We start from the raw sequence: 21,156 nt of genomic DNA on the forward strand, positions 1-21,156 counted from the left end.
AGTTGTAATAACTGGAGCTGTGCATTGATTGTAGTTCGCTCCTCTTTAGGTCCAAAGATAATAACTTCAGTTTTGTTTCTGTTCAGCTGGAGAAAGTTTTGGCACATCCACACATTTATCTGTTCTAAGCATCTATTCAGTGATTGGATGGGTATAACTGGTGGTGGCCTGCCTGCTGGCCATATCAACTTAGACTTCAATACAGTGTCTCATATATTTTGCTACAGGTTTCAAACTTGAATACACCGCTGTCGAAATGGCAGTGAGCACGAACATGAAAAACTTCTTTAAAAATCTATGCATATTAAAAAAAACAAAACACATTTGATTTGAATGTTGCCCAAACTGAAACTAGCTGCTGCTACTGTTTTTTGTGCTCGCAAACTAAGGCTGCAGTATATCAGAAAAACTTGCGATGTATGACATTGTTTAAAATTGTGATGACGATATCACTTGCAATAAACCAATATTTTCCTCCTGCCTCGCTTTCTCTAATGTCATCACTGTCAATTAAACCAGGTGTGTGCCTCAAGGCCAACAAGGGTCTGTTGGATTGACCAAGTATATTATTAGCAGCATAACACGAATGCATGGTACTTGAAATGTCATGGTTTATGATTTATTGTGGTCTGAACAGTCCTTTGTTATACTAAGACTGCGTTCACTGATATTCCTATGATGCTAAATTTTCAATACATTATGCAGCTTTTATGCTGTAGACTTTTTATTTTTGGATTTTTCTTTTAGGCCTGACATTTCTTTTGTTTACACAAACATTGCACAATATGATTTCTTGTTCAGGTATGACAACTGGACAGAAAATTATTGAAAAAGCAGCTAAAATTTAAGACAAACGTCTCTCAGGAAGAACATTCAGGAAGTCTGACAAACTATTGATCAAAACTACCTGAAATATCAGAAGAAGGTATATGACTACTTGGGAGCAAAATAACTTTGGCACACTACTTTACATTTTAGGTTTGTTGGCATATTTTAAGTGAAGAAAAACTACAAGCTGCTCTAGCAGTAACTGGCCTTCCAGCTAGTTCTTTTTTTTTTTGCCATGTTGACAGTTTGGTTTGATCCCCTGCTGACACCTCCTGTTGGCTAACCTTTCCCTCCCTGGGGTGGTTTGCTCCATGACCTTTGACCTGCAGGAAGTGCTGAAGTAGTTATCGGCATGCCACAACAATTCAGCACATCCCCGTTTGTTTTTGGAAACACATTTTTCCAAAAGCACACAAGCTACGTGGGACGTCCGTGTATATAAAGCTTTAATAGAGGAAGATGAGCAAATAAGCTCAGGTCAGGCCAGTGTCAGCCTTCATGATTCTGCCACACTGATTCTAAAACACAATGTGTCCCGACGGAGAGCGGGTGGGTGGCTTGTTTTTGCAAGCTCTGATCCTGTGGAAAAATATGTGATGAGTTAATTCTGTGTTGCTCTGTAGCACAGTCTGTGACACATCTAAGGATGCTAGGCCAACTATTAAAAAAGTGCATAAAATTAAAGATCTTACATTTCTTGAAGGAATGCATATCACCTGTTTTGTTTTATACCTTTTAAAATAAGAAGCTTTTCCACAAAAACATTTCAAATTGGGACTCAGACGTCTTCAGAGATTATTGAATAAACTGAGGCAGTACGGGGGATCGAAGCCAACCCACCTCAGCCAGCCTTTTTATGAGTTTGTAACAGAGGTGAAATGGTTAACATTTTAATATGGCAAACCTGCTTTGTGGCTCAATAATGTGATAAAGTGATGATATATGGTCTGTGTGACCACCCGGTTGCAGGATTAAACCACAAACAGATGTGTTACAGATGGAAGATATTGTAGATGATGACACACAGGAACTTTGTATTTAGTTTAAAAAAAATAAGTTTACTACAAAGATGATTGCTAAATTGAGTTAATTATTCATATTTTTAAAAACGAGACATCCATCACATATTTAATTGCGCTCCATGTCAGCACAGTTGAATTCTGCTCCACTCCTCTTTCGGTTCCGCTGTGCTTACTTCATTTCTGAAAGCTCACATCTATTTGGGACGTGTCCGGCTCCATCTGTGAATTATCAATGGCCAGAGGCTGCATAAAGACAGACTGGTTTCACAGAACTGTTTTGTGAAACGGCCTTGTGTTTTGGACCTTTTAGCTTTAGCTTGTGCATGATGAATTTCAGCAGCTGAGCTTTAACTTCCGTTTTCTCTGGGAGTGATCAGCTTTTGCCTGTTGCTGAATGAAGTTGTCCTTTGATTGTCTTTTAAAATTTATGTCCAAACAAAAATTTTTTTTTTGAAAAGATTAGTGTGAGTCACAAAATCCATTCGTTTTGTTTAGATATTCTGGGACCCGTGCAGTTTTATCACCTGATTCAGAGGAAAAAAGGGTTTCATATGTATGCAAAAACATTATTGTACTGTTGGTCTTTATAACATGTTAATTGATTTTTTGGGTTTTTTTTTGTTGTTTTTTGTTTTTTTAAGTTGTATGTTTTTACAGAAACCGAGGGAGAACATGCTTAGAAGTCTATTTTCAGGTTGTTTTCTAAAGTTAAGGACTTGTATATTCGGATATCGGAACCAAACAGAGCTTGTTTTCTTTAAAAAAGTTACCATAATTGTTCTAATTTTCTCACAGTAACTGGACTATTATTATTTTTATCCAAATTAAAATTAAACTAAATGGTACCTCTTCTTTAGAAATCAGTTCAGTCATGCTGGGAACTGATTTAAATGTCAAATCTAAAAACATCCATCCCTGATCAACATATTACTGGTAACGTACCACTTTAGAGCACATTGTCTCAAAGTGTCAGGCGGTGATACTAAATGATGAAACTATGTTTACAGCAACTCATTTTGCATGATTATAATCTTGGTATTTTGAAATAAAAAGCTTATTTTTTTTCTCAAATGTCTTGCTTTGTCAAGACAATCAGATAAAACTAGTGTGGTTATCTCTGTAAAAATGTTTAAATATTAATAACAAGTGTTACAATTGTTCTCATCTTCTGTCCATTGGCTTGATGATCTGCGTTAACAGAGATTGTTCATAGTTGTCATTTCCAAAACTGTCCCATATAGATTTTTAATGGAGATATATGGTCGCTCTGTAAACAAAAGCTACTCTGACCTAGGCTAAAAACTCTATTAAAACCTGTCTAACCTTTAGTCTAGAGCTTCATAGAAGTAAATATACCTTGTGCTTACACTTTAAAGAGAAAAAAACTCTTCTGATGCCGAACTGCTTGTGCCTCAAAAAAAATAAATGTTTAGCCAGAGTCGTTGTTTAGGTCAGCAGTAAATTAAGCTCATCTTGAAGTCTGTGACGGATGGCAGGATGCTGAGTGTGTTCATGTCTGCCTCATGCTTTTCCTCTCGCCATCTTTTAGTTGGCCAGACCAGCATTATATCCTGCTGGGATCAGATTATGACTTTAATTCAGCGCTTGTGTTGCGGGTCACTGTGGCAACTCTCATTTTTCATGTCACACAGTGTACACTCAAAGACATATTGATACGGTAATGTGGGACACTGACTCAGCTCCTCTTTATGGACAAAGCATTTGTCAGTAAGGCTTTTTTTTTTTTCTCCAGCTCATTTGACTGATAATATTTTTTTAAGTTGATGCCAATAGGAACAGATTTCTGGAAATGGTCTGGTACTGAACAGAAAGTTACTAAAAACGAAACTAAAATCTCTCTGAAAAAGACTTGTAAAGATATTCGGAAAAGCCTGAAGAACGATTAATCAGAATCACTAAAAGAAAGAAGAAAATTCTTGTGCCTTGGAAGCAAAATATAAATGTCAAGTTGTTTGCACTGTGTTGTATACGTGCATTTATTCCTGTGTCATTTCCTCCTTGCGTTTTCTCTCCCTTTTTTCCCTGGCATATTTATTTTTTTCCCTTTTGCATTCATCTTTATAGTACAGCCTAAATATGTAAATGAGAGAGGCTGTCTTTTTAAGGGGTTTTATGGGAGGAAAACTGTTATTCTAAACATAACAGAAGCAATATTAAAATGACCAAAATTGTTAAAATGTGGTTGACCTTGCAGCATAACGTTTTGTTCCAACTCCGTAAAAACATTCAATAAAAACCCATTCCACACCCTTGTACAGTAATTCTGTACACATTATTGTTTTCTTTATTGTTCTCAATGTGGGAGCCCAGCTCACTGCTTCGTGTGGCAACTAGCTGTCCTCATGTGGATACACAAAAATGATGTACTAAGTGACACAGTCTGGTTAAAGCTAACTTGTACTGACCACCTTTCCTCACCGATGTTTGTTTCTTTGAAAGCAACATGCATCATTTATGTTCCAATTACACACACAAGACGAAGTAGGAGACTTTATTTTTTGTTTCGACTGGACCCATAGCTTCATAGCAATGTCTCTGTCTCCGTCTTCTGGATCTGCAGCACATGTTTGAGCTCAACAATAAGACTGTGATGGAAGTGGTAAGGAAAAGGTTAGAAACTCTGCTTCCTCAACGTTTGTCTGAATTGGAGGATTAACAACAGGCCAGTACAGCTGTCCCACAGAGTGTGGATGCAGGCCAGGCTGGTTTAAAGGCAGCACTGACCAAAGAACTATACATATTTTAAAGCATCAAATCTCTTCATGAGGCCTCCATATGATGTAACTAGTATTAGCCAACTACCTAACTCATAGTTTGATGCCAGACATTAAGTCATTGTGCAGCATGACACTGAGTGTTAGATGTTCTGTCTAAGACTGTTCAAACTGCAGACCTTAATGCTCAGTTCTGAGTTTTTGCTTAGATCTGTTTTTTTTTTTTTGCGTGGTCATTTACATACAGTTTAAATACAGCCGTTGTCAATCTCTAGTGTGAACAGTGCTCCCTGAAGCAACCTGCATGTGCAGAAAAAGACAGTGTCGTTTTCAGCATGCTGTGTTTACAAAAGTAGATATGAATGTTTCACATGTCAGCCTGTGTGTATTGATTCTGAAGTTATTATGCAGTTGTAGCTGACAAAATTATTATCTGCCATGCTCGTTTCATCCATTTGATCTTGTTGTTTCCCGCCTACTTCAACTTCTGAAACAGGAGCTACATGCTAGAAGGAGAAACAAACTCTAATATCGATCCCATCATGCTAGTATCGATTGGATCTGATACCAACGTTAGGATCAGATGTAGATTCTCAGTCATCCAAAACATGCAGGGGGTGCAAAAAAATTCAGGAGTAGGAGGCTATTTAGAAATAAGTAGAGGGCTGATTATCCACTTGGCAAATTTGAAATGTAGAACATCATATATGCACTTTCCTGGCATTTGAAACTAGGCTGGGATGGTGTTTGAGGAGTCCAAAATCAACAGTTTTTGAGGACAATTTGATTTTTTTGGCTTTTTGGAAGGACTGGGAGAATTTTCAGAAAATCAGATTGAGAATTTGTTTTGCCAGAATAAGGCAGCAAACCTGACCTAAGTAATCTTGTAATATAGATTTGAATAAAAACATATTGACTGATGATTTGAAATAGATTATACTGGCATTCTTTTTGGTTGGTACAATCCAACGTTTCTTTTCTCAGACATTAATCTGTCATCCGCTGCTTGGAAAATAATGCTGTGTCTCTCCCCCAACATCAACCGATAAGAAGCCTCAGCAGAAAGATGAGAACTCTTGTCCAATCAGTGGTGGTGTTACAGCAACGGCCCTTGCTTAAAGATGGCTGCACCCGTGGATCGGCAAAAATGATCAAAAACAAACTCAGGAGCATAGGAATGAAAGACAAAAAAAAATCTTTTGCCTGAAAATTTCTTTCTACAGTTACTCATAAGTGTGACCTCCCCACATGTGAGGCAGATGTGCTAACCATGTTGACTTTAATTTAACATCGCTTCGTGTAGTATCTCGTGGTGACAGACGCCTTGTCTGAAGTTTCTTTACAGACCTTCATTAAGTTGTTTGAAAACAAGATCAACATGATTTTTTCACTACAATGAAATGGCAACAAACCTCTTTAATGACGGTTTAGTTCGTGTTCTAGTAATTTACATCCTGTCTGACTGGATAAGAATTTTCTTTGTAAGTGTAACCCCACCCTTTTGGCACATTTCTTTTTTAAGGAATGATTTTTTGCGGTGGTAAATGAAGCCTCAAAGCGATCACATGCGTACTTCTTCTCTACTCTACTGTTTGCAGTCACAGGAAGGCAGGTAACTACTAGCCTGCGGTGGCTGGCTTACCGCCAAGTGTGTGACAAAGATTTAGTTTCTTTTCTTGTCAACACTCAGGTTTCCCCTGATCTTTATCCAAACCAAAGTGCCTCCTCTGTAAAGGACAGTGGGATGTTGGGCTTGCAGGTGAGTGGAGAGCGAGCCCAGCAGCAGTGGATGAGCTCATCTCATGCAGCTCCTCTGCTGTACTCGGCACATTTCCACTCAAAGTTCAGGCCTGTTTACCCACCGTCTGCAGCTTGGTGTGCCTGTCTTTGACTTCTGGCTGTGTCTGAAACGTTTTTTAAAAAAAATATATTTCTATTCAGTTCTCTGCAGGGCAAGCTTCTGCAAAGGAGTGCACAAACTGATAATGTTTTTGACATTGTTTGTACAGTTCTCACCATTATCAGACGTCTTGCTTAACCCTCCTGAAGCCCTCAGAACTGAAGAGAGGAAGAGAAGCCCTTGTAACTTTGGGTTCATTTGACCCGAAGGCCATGGGAGGGTTAAAATCCTTTTTTTTTGTTCAGTTAAGATTAAAACAAAAGAATTTCTGGGAATCAATTCTGGTTTAGTGTACGATGATTGTAATATTTGTTTTCATTTATCTGTTAAATATCTTTAAATCATTTGTTTTTAGTAGCTCACTGTTTGCAGACAGGCTGTTTAAAATTGTGGATAAACCTGAAAAGAGTGTTTCCTTAAATCTAACGTAGGTGCAGCCTTATACAAAGTTATATCATTTATTTCTGTTCCATGGAATTACACCATCGGTAACGATTTCTGGGTGATCTGATTTGCAGAGGGTGATTTGGGGTTGAGGTGTCTGTCTGTCTTTAGGTAATCAGGGGAGGTATAGGGTGTCTGGAGACAGGTTTGGGCGTGCAGCAGGGTTAATATCTGAACACAAGCAGCTCAGAAACAAGTCGCACAAAAACCAGTATGGATACAATCAGTAGTTATTAGCCAGACAACATGTCTCTACTCCAGGACTGTCATGACCCTGGCCCTCACCTGACCTGTGACCTCTGACCTTTAAGAGCAGGATCCACGACTGTTTTTTTTCCTGGCTTTTGTTGATACAGGGGGGATTGTTTTACTGAACATCTTACAACTTCCTCCCCTCAGGCTTACCTCGCTTCCTGAAAGTATTTCACCTTTTCCACATTTTATGTTACAGCCTTATTCTAAAATGGATTAAATTCGTTTGCTCCCTCCAGAATTTCACACACAATACCCCGTAATGTTACAGTGAAAATATTTGATTTGAATATTTTGCAAATTTATAAAAATTACAAAACAAAAATATAACATATACATTTCCATAGTTGACGGTTCATGTCAGAGCACAAAACAAGTCTGAAAGACTGAGGAATTGTCTGCAGACCGATGAGACAGGATCGTATCCAAGCACAGATCTGCAGAAATTTGTTCTGGGCCAGAATCTGGATGGTACCACAGTTGTGGTTTAGTGTCTTCATCTCTCCCTCTACCGTTTATCTCCAGGTGTTTTTCGGTAGTCCTTGGATCTGCAGATTGTGGCGTCTCATCTCTGATGCTACCTTGGGCTAGCTTACCTGTCTAATACATTGTCCTCACATTCCAAAATACAATCCTGGTCTTGAATTTGTGACTCAGGACTTCCATGCTCGAATGCTTTGGTTCCTTTTGTTGCTGTTTCCATAACAAGAGACTTGTATGGCACTGGATTGTTAATCCAGTGCCCAACCCCCAACCTGGAGGGCCAGTGGATTACTTTTTGTCTGACCTCTACCCTTCAACCTGTCTGGCACGAGTGACCCTACCAGGAGCTAAGCTCCCACCGGGGTAGCTCTCTGGGTCATTGAGGTACACAAGCCCCCTGACCACAACAAGGTAATGATCCTTAAAGGGGATTATTACTCATGTAACCCCCAAATGGATGTTCAGTCAGTAGCTGCATTTCATTTGCATCTTTAAAAAATTATATCTAATTTCTTTAGCTTTGGATGTTTTTTTTGAAGCTGTTGAAAGGTCACAAAGGGTTTGTTTTTTTTTCTCTTGTTTTTGAATAATCAAAAGGAAACTTAAAGGCAGAGTGTTCTGTTACATATTACTTTGTTATGCATGAAAACTTTTTTTTTATTACTTAAATTCAATCTCCCCCGAAAACTGCCAGAAAAGACAAGAAGAATAGCTTTGATTATAAAGAAAGCATCAGTGACCACACTCAGTACTGGAAGTGTTTATGTGGTTATTCCTGGACTTTACCTCTCCTCCCTCTCCTCCCTCTCCTCCCTCGCCTCCCTCGCCTCCGTCCAGTCATGTAATCCTGCAGCCGTGGAGTTGGTGTCAGCGCTGGGGTCCACCGTCGCACAGGCGGATACAATGGTTGCTCTGTAGTCCTCTCACTGTATTGTTCTTCACTGAATTTGGAGGCACAATGAGACTCTTATCCACAAAGGCTACAGTCTGACGAACTCGCTGTCAGGTGCCTTTTTTCCAAGCTTATTTATGAAGCCATGAAGAGAATTTATCAAACAAAACAAAAGGAAACTTAAAGGAAGTCTGGCTCACGCTTTCACGACTGAACGTGGTGAACAGAACATAAACTGCTCAGTTTACGGTGTTAGAAGTAAGGGTGTTATTACCTACTGTCCACTTTTTGTGTTGGAAATTAATTGCTTTGAATTCCCGAGTTCCTTTGTTCAGTGTTGAATGTGATCCTACAGCATCCTGACAAGCGGTGAAAATGCTGCGGATGAAACTAAGCATGGATTATCAGTTCATTTAGGGCCTGTTTAATGAATGAGACAAGCATGTCGTAAAGGTAGGCCAGCCAACATCAAAACAAATGTTCTGCTTTTGGCAAATGTGTGTCAACAATGTGGAACGTCACACTTCCACCTTGAGTGGGGTCATTTTCTAGTGGAGGTCTGGTAAAAGATGTTTTTTTTATGTGCGCCTTTTCACCAAATAATGCAGCACTTACTAGTCAAGTGGAAGAAAACCAAAAACCAAAGTTAAGAAATTGATGAGTTATCATAATTGACATCATTGATTATTTTGACCCCAGCAGCACGATATATTGAGAAATTATCATCATTGCATTATCACTGAGTTCAATATCAGTATCACGAAAAACTGCTTGGACTGCAATAGACCATGGATCATTATATTTCTGCATGCTAATACAATATATTTGGTCAATCCAACAAACTAGCCTGCTTCAGTGACAGAAGAGAAAGTGAGGACAATAAAGGTTTATAAAAACTAAAAAATATTGCAAAACTAAACGGTAATATCACACATCGCACGTTTTTCTTTTATTTATATTGTGCAGCCCTAATGTGACTGTTCTCAGCAGCTCCTTTCCAGTCGTGTTCAGACCTCCTTGGTTTGTAATTTCTGATATTTCTCAATCTTTTTGAAATTTCACTTAAAACAATAATAAAAATTTCGAAAAACTTCAATTTTTATGTCCTGCACAAATCAATCCAACAATCACACTGTTTGATGTATGAGAAAAGATTAAACTTACATAATTTAATCATTTTGGTAATCATATTTGGAATAGTCAGTCCTAACAGGACGTCACTTTTTGTGTGCTGTTGTTATTGTTGGTTGTCTCTTCGTTTACCAAACTGCTACAGTCTTAAAACTGATTTGACTGAAGCTTTTTCTTGTAGATGGTTATAGCTAAATAATTTGTCAAGTTTAATTATGTTTCGTAATGTCCTTTTTATTTTAATGAAGCAATTGTGACGTAGCTACTTTGCACAACAGGTGCAAACCCCCTTTCTGAATATCATCAGCATCATAGTGAAGGATCACATGGAGAGTTCAATGCAGCTGCCTTTTTTTCCCAATATTTAGTGTTTATTAAATTCCAAACTGACATGAAATACGTTTATTTTTTAAATATAATTTGGGTGTGTTGATTTCTACTGTACAACAGGTTGTCCTTTATCTTATAAGACCTAAATGTAGAATAAACACATACATTGTGATGCCCACTTTTACTCCCTCAAATCCAGATTAAATTGAAAAGTTAATCCCAGCAGATCTCAGCTGGCCAGCATGCAGCTTTTCAAACATCCAACATGTGAGTTTTGACATTCACACAGCCAGACGGACGCTCTTAAATCGCTGCACATGAACCCAGTTGGCAAGTTGTGTAGGAGCAGGAAGTCCTAAAAACACGACTTGTGTTCAAAACCAAAACAAAATGCACAATAAAAAAGCAAAACGCTATGCATGCCTGATTAGCTGGATTCAGATACTTGTCAAACAATTGTTGAAGGTCATCATAATGTCACTTTGTTCCTGTTTCTTGCTTAATGCAGGACTTTCAAAGTTGTGCTGCTCTATAGGGTAGTTAGAGGTGGGGGTCCTGCAGAAGGTGTTGGGCTTGTATTCAGGTGAAAATAATGCTGATAATTTGTTGAAGCGGGATGGCACAACGGCGTAGTGGTTTTAGCTGTCTATAAGAAGGTCACAGGATCGCTTCCTGGCCTGGGGCCTTTCTGGGTGGAGTTTACATGTTCTCCCTGTGCTCACAAGGGTTTACTTCAGGTACTCCGGTTTCCTCCCACAGACCAAAAACATTCATGTTAGGTTAATTGATAACTCTTAAATTGTCCCTAGGTGTGAGTGAGAGTGTGAATGGCTGTTTGTCTCGTTTGTCTCTATCTGTCCCTGTGATGGACTTGTGACCTGCAGGGTGTCCCCCCGCCTCTCACACAGTGACTTCTGAGATAGGCACCAGCTCCCCGTGACCCGGAATGGAGAAGCGGGTAAAGAAAATGGATGGATTTGTGGAAGCCATCATTGTAACAAAACAGTGTTTTATGTCTGGAGTATGACGAGTTTTAAAGATCCTTCACTTACAGTTTTAAAGAGACATTTCTGAACTCTGACACAATGGGAGTCGATGGGAGCCTGAATGAGCGCACTCAGCATTCACGGGGGGATTTGAGAGGAAACAAAGTCCTGAAACAGTGAGGGAGACACACTGGCTGAAAGAAGACAAAAAAGACTGTTTTTGATGTGCTGTACTGTGCAAGAAGTTTAAAGACTGGAAATGTGAGCTTGCTAAAAGTTTGGCAAGTATAGACGACTCTGATGTTAGTGTGACATCGTCTCACAGTAAGTTGAACGAACCACATTAAAATCTTGTAAAAACCAAAAAAAACAGTTCAGTCCAGCCTTCTGTGACCTGTTTAAATGTTGAATGTTGTTTTATTGTGAAATATAGTGCACTGTATTTTCGCACTATAGGGCGCTCTGGATTATAAGACGCACTGTCAATGAATGGTCCATTTTTGAACTTTTGTCATATATAAGGCGCACCGGACTATAAGGTGCATTAAGCGAAACAAAACAGACCCCTGTCATTTTGTAGAATACTGCACCTTAGTAGTTTACCAAAGTCGTACTAAAACATTATGATTTCTTACATATACAAGGTGTTCCGGATTATAAGGCGCACTGTCGTTTTTTGAGAAAATTGAAGGCTTTTAAGTGCGTCTTATAGACCGTAAAATATGGTATGTCTGAGGTTTATAGCTCCTGAAGAGTTTTCTCACTTGTTTCAGCATAATCCCATTGTTGTATTTGTGAATATTTTTACATAAGCTGTCTGATCTGCTGCCTCTGAAGGTCATGGCACACTATTCTTGTTTGAGCAGCATGTTTTTCACTTTTTCTTTTTCTGGTTTCCCATCATTAGCTATAGGAGTACTGAATTGAAAACTATGACTTCACCTCAGTGTTTTTACTTTGGCTTCATCAATAATGTTTGAAGTCTGAGTAAACACAGAACATACTGAATGCAGGAACAGATCCTCACAATTCCATTACGGTGGCCTCAAAGGGACAATATAGCTTTAAGTTGCCTTTTCCCCCTCATCTTCTGCAACGGTGCACGCCAACACGAGACCGCTTCATCGATGTTTCTGTCCTCCCTGTAGGATTCGTCCTCAGCTGGCCAGGGAGAAGATCGAGGGATGTCACATCTGTACGTACGTGATGCCAGGAGAGCCTCAAGTGATCCTGGGGAAAGACAAGGCCTTTACCTTTGACTATCTGTTCGACATGGACTCCCAGCAGGACACCATCTACGACACCTGCACGGAGAAGCTGATCGAGGGCTGCTTCGAGGGCTACAACGCCACCGTGTTCGCATACGGACAGGCAAGTCTTTGTCTTCGGCCTCACAGCTGCGGCGCTGACGGCGCTTTCTAGCCGAGCGGATGGAAGGCATTTGTTTCTGTGCCTATGCGTGGGAGAGAGAGTGGAAAATAAAGATTTGGCACTCTAAAAGTAAAAAATGCTGCAACTGAAAACTGTATCTAAAGCACCAAACATGGGTACAACTATTCTGTTTCATTACCTGATTACTCATTTTTTTTATATATTAGTTGATAGGAATGTTGTGGTACATTATTAAAGATTTTTTTTAATTGACACTGTTGCGACAGAGCGATAAATAAACTTTTTAAAATGACACTGGATTCACAAATGCATGTTTTGACTGGTTTAACACACATTTACTGTATTTCAGTAGTGGTTTTGTCTGTTTGGGAACAGCAGCTCAGATTGACTAAAGTTAAATAAAAAATGATCATGGGAACATAATTTCCCCTACATTTATTTTATGGCAGTTTCTTTGTTTGCAGTGTAGTTTTTGTGTTTATTATATTCAGACAAGCCTTGTAATCCTGTAAGTTCTTGTGCTTCTTTAGGAAAGCTTTGATTTGTTTGTTGTGGTCTTGGCGTTTTAGGAAGTGAGAGGCTGCCGCAGATTAAAGGTTTAGGTAGCATTGTGGCCTAATTAGCCAAAGTAATTGATGGACAAAACTGTGAAGCTGAATACAAGAAAGAATGTTATAAATTTCAAGGAAATTAAAAAAAACTTAGAGTAACACAGACATAAATAAATAAATAAAACAAACAAACAAAAAAAAAAAAGCCAAAATCAAAACCTCTTTTGTATCTGTCCTTCCCTCTGCCATGCTTCCTAAAAATCCTTGCAAGTCAGAGTCTAAAAATTTAAGTTTTGGCAACACTAGAGTCAAAAACTTCCACACCTATTTATTTGAAACATATGAACAAGTTTACCCGGTGGTGTGGTGTTTCTATCAATAATGCCAAATTATTCGTTTGGATCATAGAGGTGAGCTTTTGAACAAAGTATGCATAAAAATATTGTAAGCTAATTAAATCTATGTTTTAAAAACACTGGTTTAAACGTGAAGACAGAAATAAAGACCCACCCCACCTCCCCTCCTTTTGGTTCCCCTGCTGGTTGCCATAGAGACACACTTCCTGCTGTACGGCACTTTACCGATTCAGAAGCGGAGTGCAGCGTACGCTCACCTTTTAGACGCTTATACATCTTTAATATGTTAACCCACATGTTCTCACCGCTGCCCTACTTGTGAAAGCACATTCATGCAGAACTCGCAGTGGTTGGCTTGTCCTGCTTTCCTCAGTCTGTCCCTTTTTTTACAGGAACTAATCTAGATTTAGAACGACCCACTCGGCTCTATGACAAGACTGCAGCCTCGCTGGGTTGCAGATATAAACAGATATTAAGATTGTGGAGGGCTGAGAGTAAATCTGTGCTTAATCTAAGTAGCTCTGGATGGTTCAATTTGAAAAAAGATGTGGTGGAAGATTGACAAAAAGAGTATTCAAGATCCCTTTTTTACTTTAAATTTGTAAATACTTAGGCAATTTGTGTACTTAAACACAAATGATGCATTTTCACATTTGATGAATAAATGAAGAGATAAATAAAAATTAGAAGGAACAACAGCTTCATTTCACCAGAATAATGTGACTAAAGGATTAGCTAAAGAAGTGTTTTGCACCTGTAAACTGAGGTGGGAAATGGACTCGGATGGAAACAAATACTGTGAGAATGCTGAGTCAGCATGCTTTATGCAAGTTTAACCATTCATACAACCCCAGTTCCAATGAAGTTGGGATGTTGTGTAAACATAAATAAAAACAGAATAAGATGATTTGCAAATCAACGTTATTGTTTTATTGCAAATATTCACTCATTTTGAATTTGATGCCTGCAACACATTCCAAAAAAGCTGGGACAGGGGAAACAAAAGACTGGGAAAGTTGAGGAATGCTCATATAAACACCTGTTTGGATCATTCCACAGGTGAACAGGTTCATTGGAAACAGCTGAGTGTCATGATTGGGTATAAAGGGAGCATCCCTGAAAGGCTCAGTGGTTCACAAGCAGGGATGGGGCGAGGTTCACCACTTTGTGAACAAATGCATGAGCAAATAGTTTAACAGTTTAAGAACAATGATTCTCAATGTACAATTGCATGGAATTTAGGGATTTTATCCTCTACAGTCCAAGATATCATCAAAAGATTCAGAGAATCTGGACAAATGTCTGCAAGTAAGCAACAAGGCTGAAAACAAACCTTCGACCCCTCAGGAGGCACTGCATTAAAAACCAACATCATTCTGTAACAGATATGACCACATGGGCTCAGGAACACTTCAGAAAACCATCGTCAAAAACTCTGCCATGAAAAGAGAAAGCCAGAAATCAACAACACCCAGAAATGGACTATGGACTGACGGAAAGTGGAAAAGTGTTTGATCCTCCAAATTATTATCTTCTGTTTTTATTTGTTTTACACAACATCCTGACTTCATTAGAATTGGGGTTGTATATTAAAACGTTTAAGTCAATCAGAAATGGTGGACTATGACATTTGGTTTTTGTAGTTTTTTTATATATACTTTTTTAATATCTAACCAACTATAAAACTATAAGTTTTCTTCCAATTCCTTCAAAAAAATAGTTCTCTGAAATCTACTTTAGCATACTCACTCTATTTTTTCATCTTATACTTTTATCTACCATTTTGTTTCTTTTAGCTAATGGTATTATACTTCGAGCAATTTATTCTTCAGCATTCACATTGCATGTTCACAGGAAATGCAATTTCTCTAATTATAATAGATTTTTATGAACTTCAAGAAGCTTTTCTTATTTTAATAGAAAGTTGTTTTAAAAAATTTGAGTCTGAGAAGACTCAAATTCTCAGACTCTGAATTTTTTTGCTTTTGCATTAAAATGTCTCCTTCCCTCATCCAGACGGGCTCGGGGAAGACGTACACCATGGGGACAGGCTTCGACGTCAACATAGTAGAGGAGGAGCTGGGGATCATTCCGCGGGCTGTTCACCACCTCTACAAGGGCATCGAGAAGCGCCGCCAGGCCGCCCAGGAGCAAGGACGCTCAGCGCCTGAGTTTAAAATCAATGCACAGTTTCTTGAGGTACACACTTGTCTCAGTTCATCAGTACTTATCTGTTTTTTATTTAGGGAAAAAAGTAACCAAAACAAAATAAATGAATATTTGATCATCCATGCAGGTTTCATGGAGGGATCAGGGGTCAGACCGATATTGTTAACGCTGCTGGCTTTACAAGCTGTGATGGCAACACTTTGTCACAAGAAAATGTCCCCACTGACAACTGAAGTCCAACAGCTGTCAGTGGGGGATTAGGATGGGTTAGGTGGGTGGGGGGGGGATCTCTGTCTGCTCAGGAGGGGTTAACAGGAGTGACAGTTGTTCTGCTAAATCAGACGGACAAAGCTCAAATTCCTGGAGAAGACCTGAAACTGGAAGGATACAGGAAACAAATTAGTTGTTTAAAAGATGCAGAGATAAACAGGAAGGAACTCTCTTGGCAGAAAATGGTCGTTTCAGCCTTGAGTCTACAATTGCAGACGGTATGAGATTTTTAAAATTTGGATTAGCCTTTCGATTGAACTTTTACAAACATTGTTACCGCAGCAGCTGTTGCGGGCATTTATGTGACTCCTCAGATTAAAGCCAGAGGGAAAACTAATAAAATAATTTAGTTTGACAAGTGGATTCAGAAAGGATGCAGAGCCAACTCACTTTGCAGCTTTGTTAAAATTCATTATTTTTCTCAACAATCTGCACTCAGTGCCCCATAAAGACAAATTATTATTATAAATAAAAAACTGTTTCTACACCTTGATTGGAGTCCCCCTGTGGTATATTAAATTTATTGGACATGATTTTGAAAAGCTCACACCTCTCTGTAGAAGGCTTCTGAAGGTGCATATCAGAGCAAAACGATGAGGTCAAAGGAGTTCAGGGGCAGGATTGTTGTGAGGCACTGATCCGAGGAAAGCTACAGCAAATATTTCTGCTGCTCTGAAGGTTTCCAAGTGCTCGGTGGCCTCCGTAACTCTCAAATAGAAGAAGAGCTCCAAGAGCTCAGCCACTCTGAGCAGTTGAGGGAGAAGGGCCTTCATCAACGCCACCATCAGATCCTTGGTCTCATTGAGCTTCAGAGAGCCGGGCTGGAGATGGGATTAAGTAAAAACAACCAGAATTGCAGGCCTCCATCAGTCTGGGCTTTGACAGACAAGGTCTGAAAAAACCAAACTTAAACTGTTCGGTGGCATTTCTTAATGTAATGTCTGATGGAAACCAAGCACCGCTCATAACCTGCCCAACACCATCCTCACAGTGAAGCATGGTAGTGGCAGCAGCATGCTGTGGCGCGCTTTTCAGTAGTAGGGACTGAAGGAAAGCTGAATGAAGCAAAATATAGACATGTCCTCAATTAGGGCTGGGTGATACCTGAATTTGTATAACCTAATACTGCATTTGAATTAATATATCAGTTTACATATGTATATATGTTGGGGTTTTTTTTGTCTTGACTGCCTTCTTGTAGCTTTATAATGAGGAAGTTCTGGACCTGTTTGACTCCGCACGAGACATGAAGCAGAAATCCCTCATTAAAATCCATGAAGATGCCAACGGAGGAATTTATACAGTGGGAGTGACCACACGCACTGTGTCCTCGGAGGCTGAGGTAAGAGCGTTTTGATCTGTGATCCTGTCCTAATATAAATGTAGTCATTAAGTTGAGCACTCTTTACTGTACCAGATTTACTCCTTATGTATTCTTATAAAAAGAGCTCTTTGCCACTAGAATGCTTAAAGCAATAAAACTGCATTAATTCATCGCTAATATATTATTTATTATTGCTCCAATGCTTGCTCCGTTTAATACAGAGAGCTGTGATACGTGTATGAACTCTGATGTGTGTCCGTCTGCCTCTTTAGATGATGCAGTGCCTGAAGCTGGGAGCTCTTTCTCGCACAACAGCCAGCACGCAGATGAATGTTCAGAGCTCCCGATCCCACGCCATCTTCACCATCCACCTGTGCCAAGTCCGCGTCTGTGCCTCTGACAATGTTAGTAGCGCCTGACTCACGCAGGCTCTAACAACACCCGTTAGCCCAGTGAAACGTTAACGTATACCTGGATTTATTGTGTTCGGCTAAATGGTGGTGATTTGGTTATGTTTGTTTGTTTTTTTTTGTTTTGTTTTGTTTTTTTTCAATCAGCAAGAAAATGAGAACGAGAACAAGGTCTCTAATGGAAACGCCGAGATGGACGAATACGAGACGCTCACCGCCAAGTTCCACTTTGTGGACCTTGCTGGGTCTGAGAGGCTGAAGAGAACCGGAGCAACAGGTGACCGAGCCAAAGAGGGCATCTCCATCAACTGTGGACTGGTGAGCTTTGCTTTGCTTCCTCCCTCCAGTCGAACTGTACAAGCTCTTGGAGCGAAGCTGTGATGTTCTAGTGTTACTCTGCCATCTAGTGTTTCAATTTTATAAATGTCTCCAGCTGTGTTTATTTTATTTTAAATCTTAAGTGAGGCTGAGTTATTGTTCTCCACAGTTGTGCCAAATATGCAGAATCCTCTGAGTAATATTTTCCATATAATTTCAGTATAGATTGTAGTACCTAAAGACTAAATTAAAGCTACTCCATTACTCTGGGATGATTTTCTTCTTGTGGTTTCCCTGCCAACGGTTCAGCTTGCTCTGGGGAATGTAATCAGTGCTTTAGGTGATCGAAGCAAGCGGACTTCTCACGTGCCTTACAGAGACTCCAAACTAACCCGACTCCTACAGGACTCCTTGGGAGGAAACAGGCGAGTGGACAGCTCAGCTTATTCTGTAGAAGAAATTCCTTCAAACAGCCATTAAATGATTAGTTCAGACATTTTGAAATTAGGAAAGTTAGGAAGAATGAATATCCTGCAGGTTACTGATAATTCTTTGAATGACCTCAGTTTTGGTTTTAGCTGCGTTTAGCTATGACTAGCCTTTGGCTCATCAAACCTGTTGGACTTGAAGGATTTCTCCAAAGTGGACTGTGCTCTTAAAACAACTCAGATCTCAACATGTTCATAGCATTCCATGTAAATGTTATTTTATTAGAATTTAGTGGTTATGTACAAATACAAATGGCAAGAGCTGTTGCTCTTTCTGTGCAGCCTGGGGCAATTCCAGCAGGAATATCATATTTCTGACAAAATAACGACATAACGCAAAAATTGTTTATTTAAAGATTTAAATAACGCTTAAGCCACTGTGAGTTTTTAAACTTTGTAGTAGTTTTAAGATGGCAAAATCTGCTTTGGGTGTTGGTCTACTTGAACTGTATTGAGGAGTTAATAATGATTAATTCAAGCAGACCCACTTCCAAAGCACGTTTTGCCATTTTGGTAAAAACAAAAATTCCAAACTTTAAATTTTCACAATACCAGTTTTACATTACATGGTTATTTTGGCAGAAATGTTATATATATTACTCCTGGAAAAGCCTCAGGCTACACTGAAAGTGCTTCAGCTTGCTGCCGTTGCAATTTAGGCACACAAATAACCACAGAATCTTATTTATTGTGTAGCTGGAGGTAATGTAAAGGTCTAAAATAAAGCATTTACATGAGCTGCTGTAAAAGTTTGAAAATCTGAGTTGTTTTAGAACAGCAGAAATTCTCTTTTAGAATTCAACTCTTATTTCTCCAAACTGAGGTCATTCAGAGTTGTTTCAGAACTGTTTTTTTTTTTCACAGAATCCCTCTTCATAGTGTCTGAACTATCTTTTTTAGTGATTAAAAAACTTTCTACAATATTCATAAAAGTCATTGCCAGTGGATTTTGCAGCTGCACAAAACATAAATGTCCTGCGTTTTTTGTTTGTCTTTTAGCCAAACAGTGATGATTGCGTGCATTAGTCCATCTGATCGCGACTTTATGGAAACCTTGAACACGTTGAAGTACGCCAACCGAGCCCGCAACATCAAGAACAAGGTGATGGTGAACCAGGACAAGGCCAGCCAGCAGATCAGCGCTCTGAGGACGGAGATCGCTCGGCTGCAGATGGAGCTGATGGAGTACAAGACGGTGAGGGAGACAGGCTCAGACGAAACAGAAGTGAAATTTTCATGCTGGAGAAAATGGCGCGTTAGGGTAGTAATTCGTTGCCTCCTGCAGGGCAAACGCATGGTGGGTGAGGACGGCGTCGAGAGCTTCAGCGACATGTTCCACGAGAACTCCATGCTGCAGACTGAGAACAGCAACCTGAGGGTGAGGGTCAAAGCCATGCAGGAGACCATCGACGCCCAGCGGGCGCGGCTCACCCAGCTGCTCAGTGACCAGGCCAACCAGGCTCTCGCCCGGGCGGGTAAGGCTGCTGCGACGCCAGGATCTCCCCACGGGTTAATGTCTCATATGCATTTCTTAAGCATCTTTTCCATCTATAATCTGTTTCTCCTCCAGGTGAAGGAGGAACAGAGGAAATCGGGAACATGATACAGAGTTACATTAAGGAGATTGAAGACCTTCGGTAAAAATGCTCAATTCTGTGATTTGGTTTTGTCTTGTCTGTGTTTTGTTTTGTTTTTTCATTTTTGTCCAGGCTTTTTCTGTCCTTAAATTAAGACATTTTCTGTTCTGTAGCAATGCAGACTAGTTTATTTAGTTTAAATTTAAACCCTCCCTTTCCTTCCTGAGACTCGAACCACAATGAGTTTAGTAAACGTTTTGGTCTCTGTTGTGGGATGCTCCCTCCCCAGGGCTAAACTCCTAGAAAGCGAGGCTGTGAACGAGAACTTGAGGAAGAACCTGTCCCGCGCCTCGAGCCGTCAGTCCTTCTATGCGGGGCCCGGCTCCTTCTCCTCGAGTCTTCTGGCCCCTGAGAAGGAGACTTCTGACGTCATCGAACTCGCCAAGAAAGACCTGGAGAAACTGAAGAAACGCGAAAAAAAGAAGAAGAAAAGGTAACAAAAACAACACGGCTATGGGCTGTCAGAGTGTTTGCTCTTATATTGATTATGTTGGGCGTTTGTTGCACAGTTGTACATATTTCTAACTAGAACCTTAATGGGTTTTAATCTCATCCAAATTTGGGATTTTTCAAAGTAAAGCTAATGTTTTGCTCAGAAGCCAGTCCAGCATGTTAAATATTCTTGAATAAGAATGTTAAAAACTCAAGGCTGTGCACTCTACAACTTAAATATTTAAACAACTCTTGACTTTTAGGCCTGATATGTGGATGAGGCAATGTGCAAATCATGTTGGAAGTTAAAATACAGTCATCAAGGACTACATTCAGTCCTTTCTTTAAGCAGTCTGTTCCTCAGCTGAAAGATTTTCATACATAATTTCTCAATTGAATGGGGAAAAAGACAGTATTTACTTGCACATATATGAATAGTAAATTAAGAGAAAAGTGTTTCACAATCCACATGAAAGTCTCTAAAATGTTGTATTTCAATCAGCCAAGGACTCTTAGCTTCTTCTTAGTGATCATGAGTGACTGCAGCTTGTCTTTCAATATATAAAAAAAACATGTTTTTTGCTGAGTTTGTTAACACAACACAACAGAGGTTGTAGGATCTCATAAGGCAGATTTCCAAATGGGATTAATTTCTTGTACAGGTGCTGGTCATAAAATTAGAATATCATGAAAAAGTAGATTGATTTCAGTAATTCCATTTAAAAAGTGAAACTTGTATATTATATTCATACATTACATACAAACTCATATATTTCAAATGTTTATTTCGTTTAATTTTGATGATT

General features: G+C 39.4%; 1 protein-coding gene across 4 annotated transcripts in view; it reads left to right on the forward strand.

Moving 5' to 3' along the window:
* kif21a (kinesin family member 21A) overlaps window positions 1-21,156 on the forward strand; it is a 69,474-nt gene that overhangs the window by 13,652 nt on the left and 34,666 nt on the right. For all 4 annotated transcript variants that reach the window (XM_017430230.3, XM_037978157.1, XM_025009091.2 and 1 more), the window contains exons 2-11: window positions 12,152-12,374; window positions 15,319-15,501; window positions 16,943-17,083; window positions 17,338-17,469; window positions 17,623-17,793; window positions 18,103-18,218; window positions 19,281-19,476; window positions 19,567-19,756; window positions 19,852-19,918; window positions 20,148-20,351. In XM_017430230.3, the coding sequence (XP_017285719.1) occupies window positions 12,152-12,374; window positions 15,319-15,501; window positions 16,943-17,083; window positions 17,338-17,469; window positions 17,623-17,793; window positions 18,103-18,218; window positions 19,281-19,476; window positions 19,567-19,756; window positions 19,852-19,918; window positions 20,148-20,351 (1,623 nt within the window). The remainder of the gene's footprint in view (window positions 1-12,151; window positions 12,375-15,318; window positions 15,502-16,942; window positions 17,084-17,337; window positions 17,470-17,622; window positions 17,794-18,102; window positions 18,219-19,280; window positions 19,477-19,566; window positions 19,757-19,851; window positions 19,919-20,147; window positions 20,352-21,156) is intronic.

The sequence above is a fragment of the Kryptolebias marmoratus genome, linkage group LG11, assembly GCF_001649575.2.
Source record: "Kryptolebias marmoratus isolate JLee-2015 linkage group LG11, ASM164957v2, whole genome shotgun sequence".
NCBI classification, from domain to species: domain Eukaryota; kingdom Metazoa; phylum Chordata; class Actinopteri; order Cyprinodontiformes; family Rivulidae; genus Kryptolebias; species Kryptolebias marmoratus.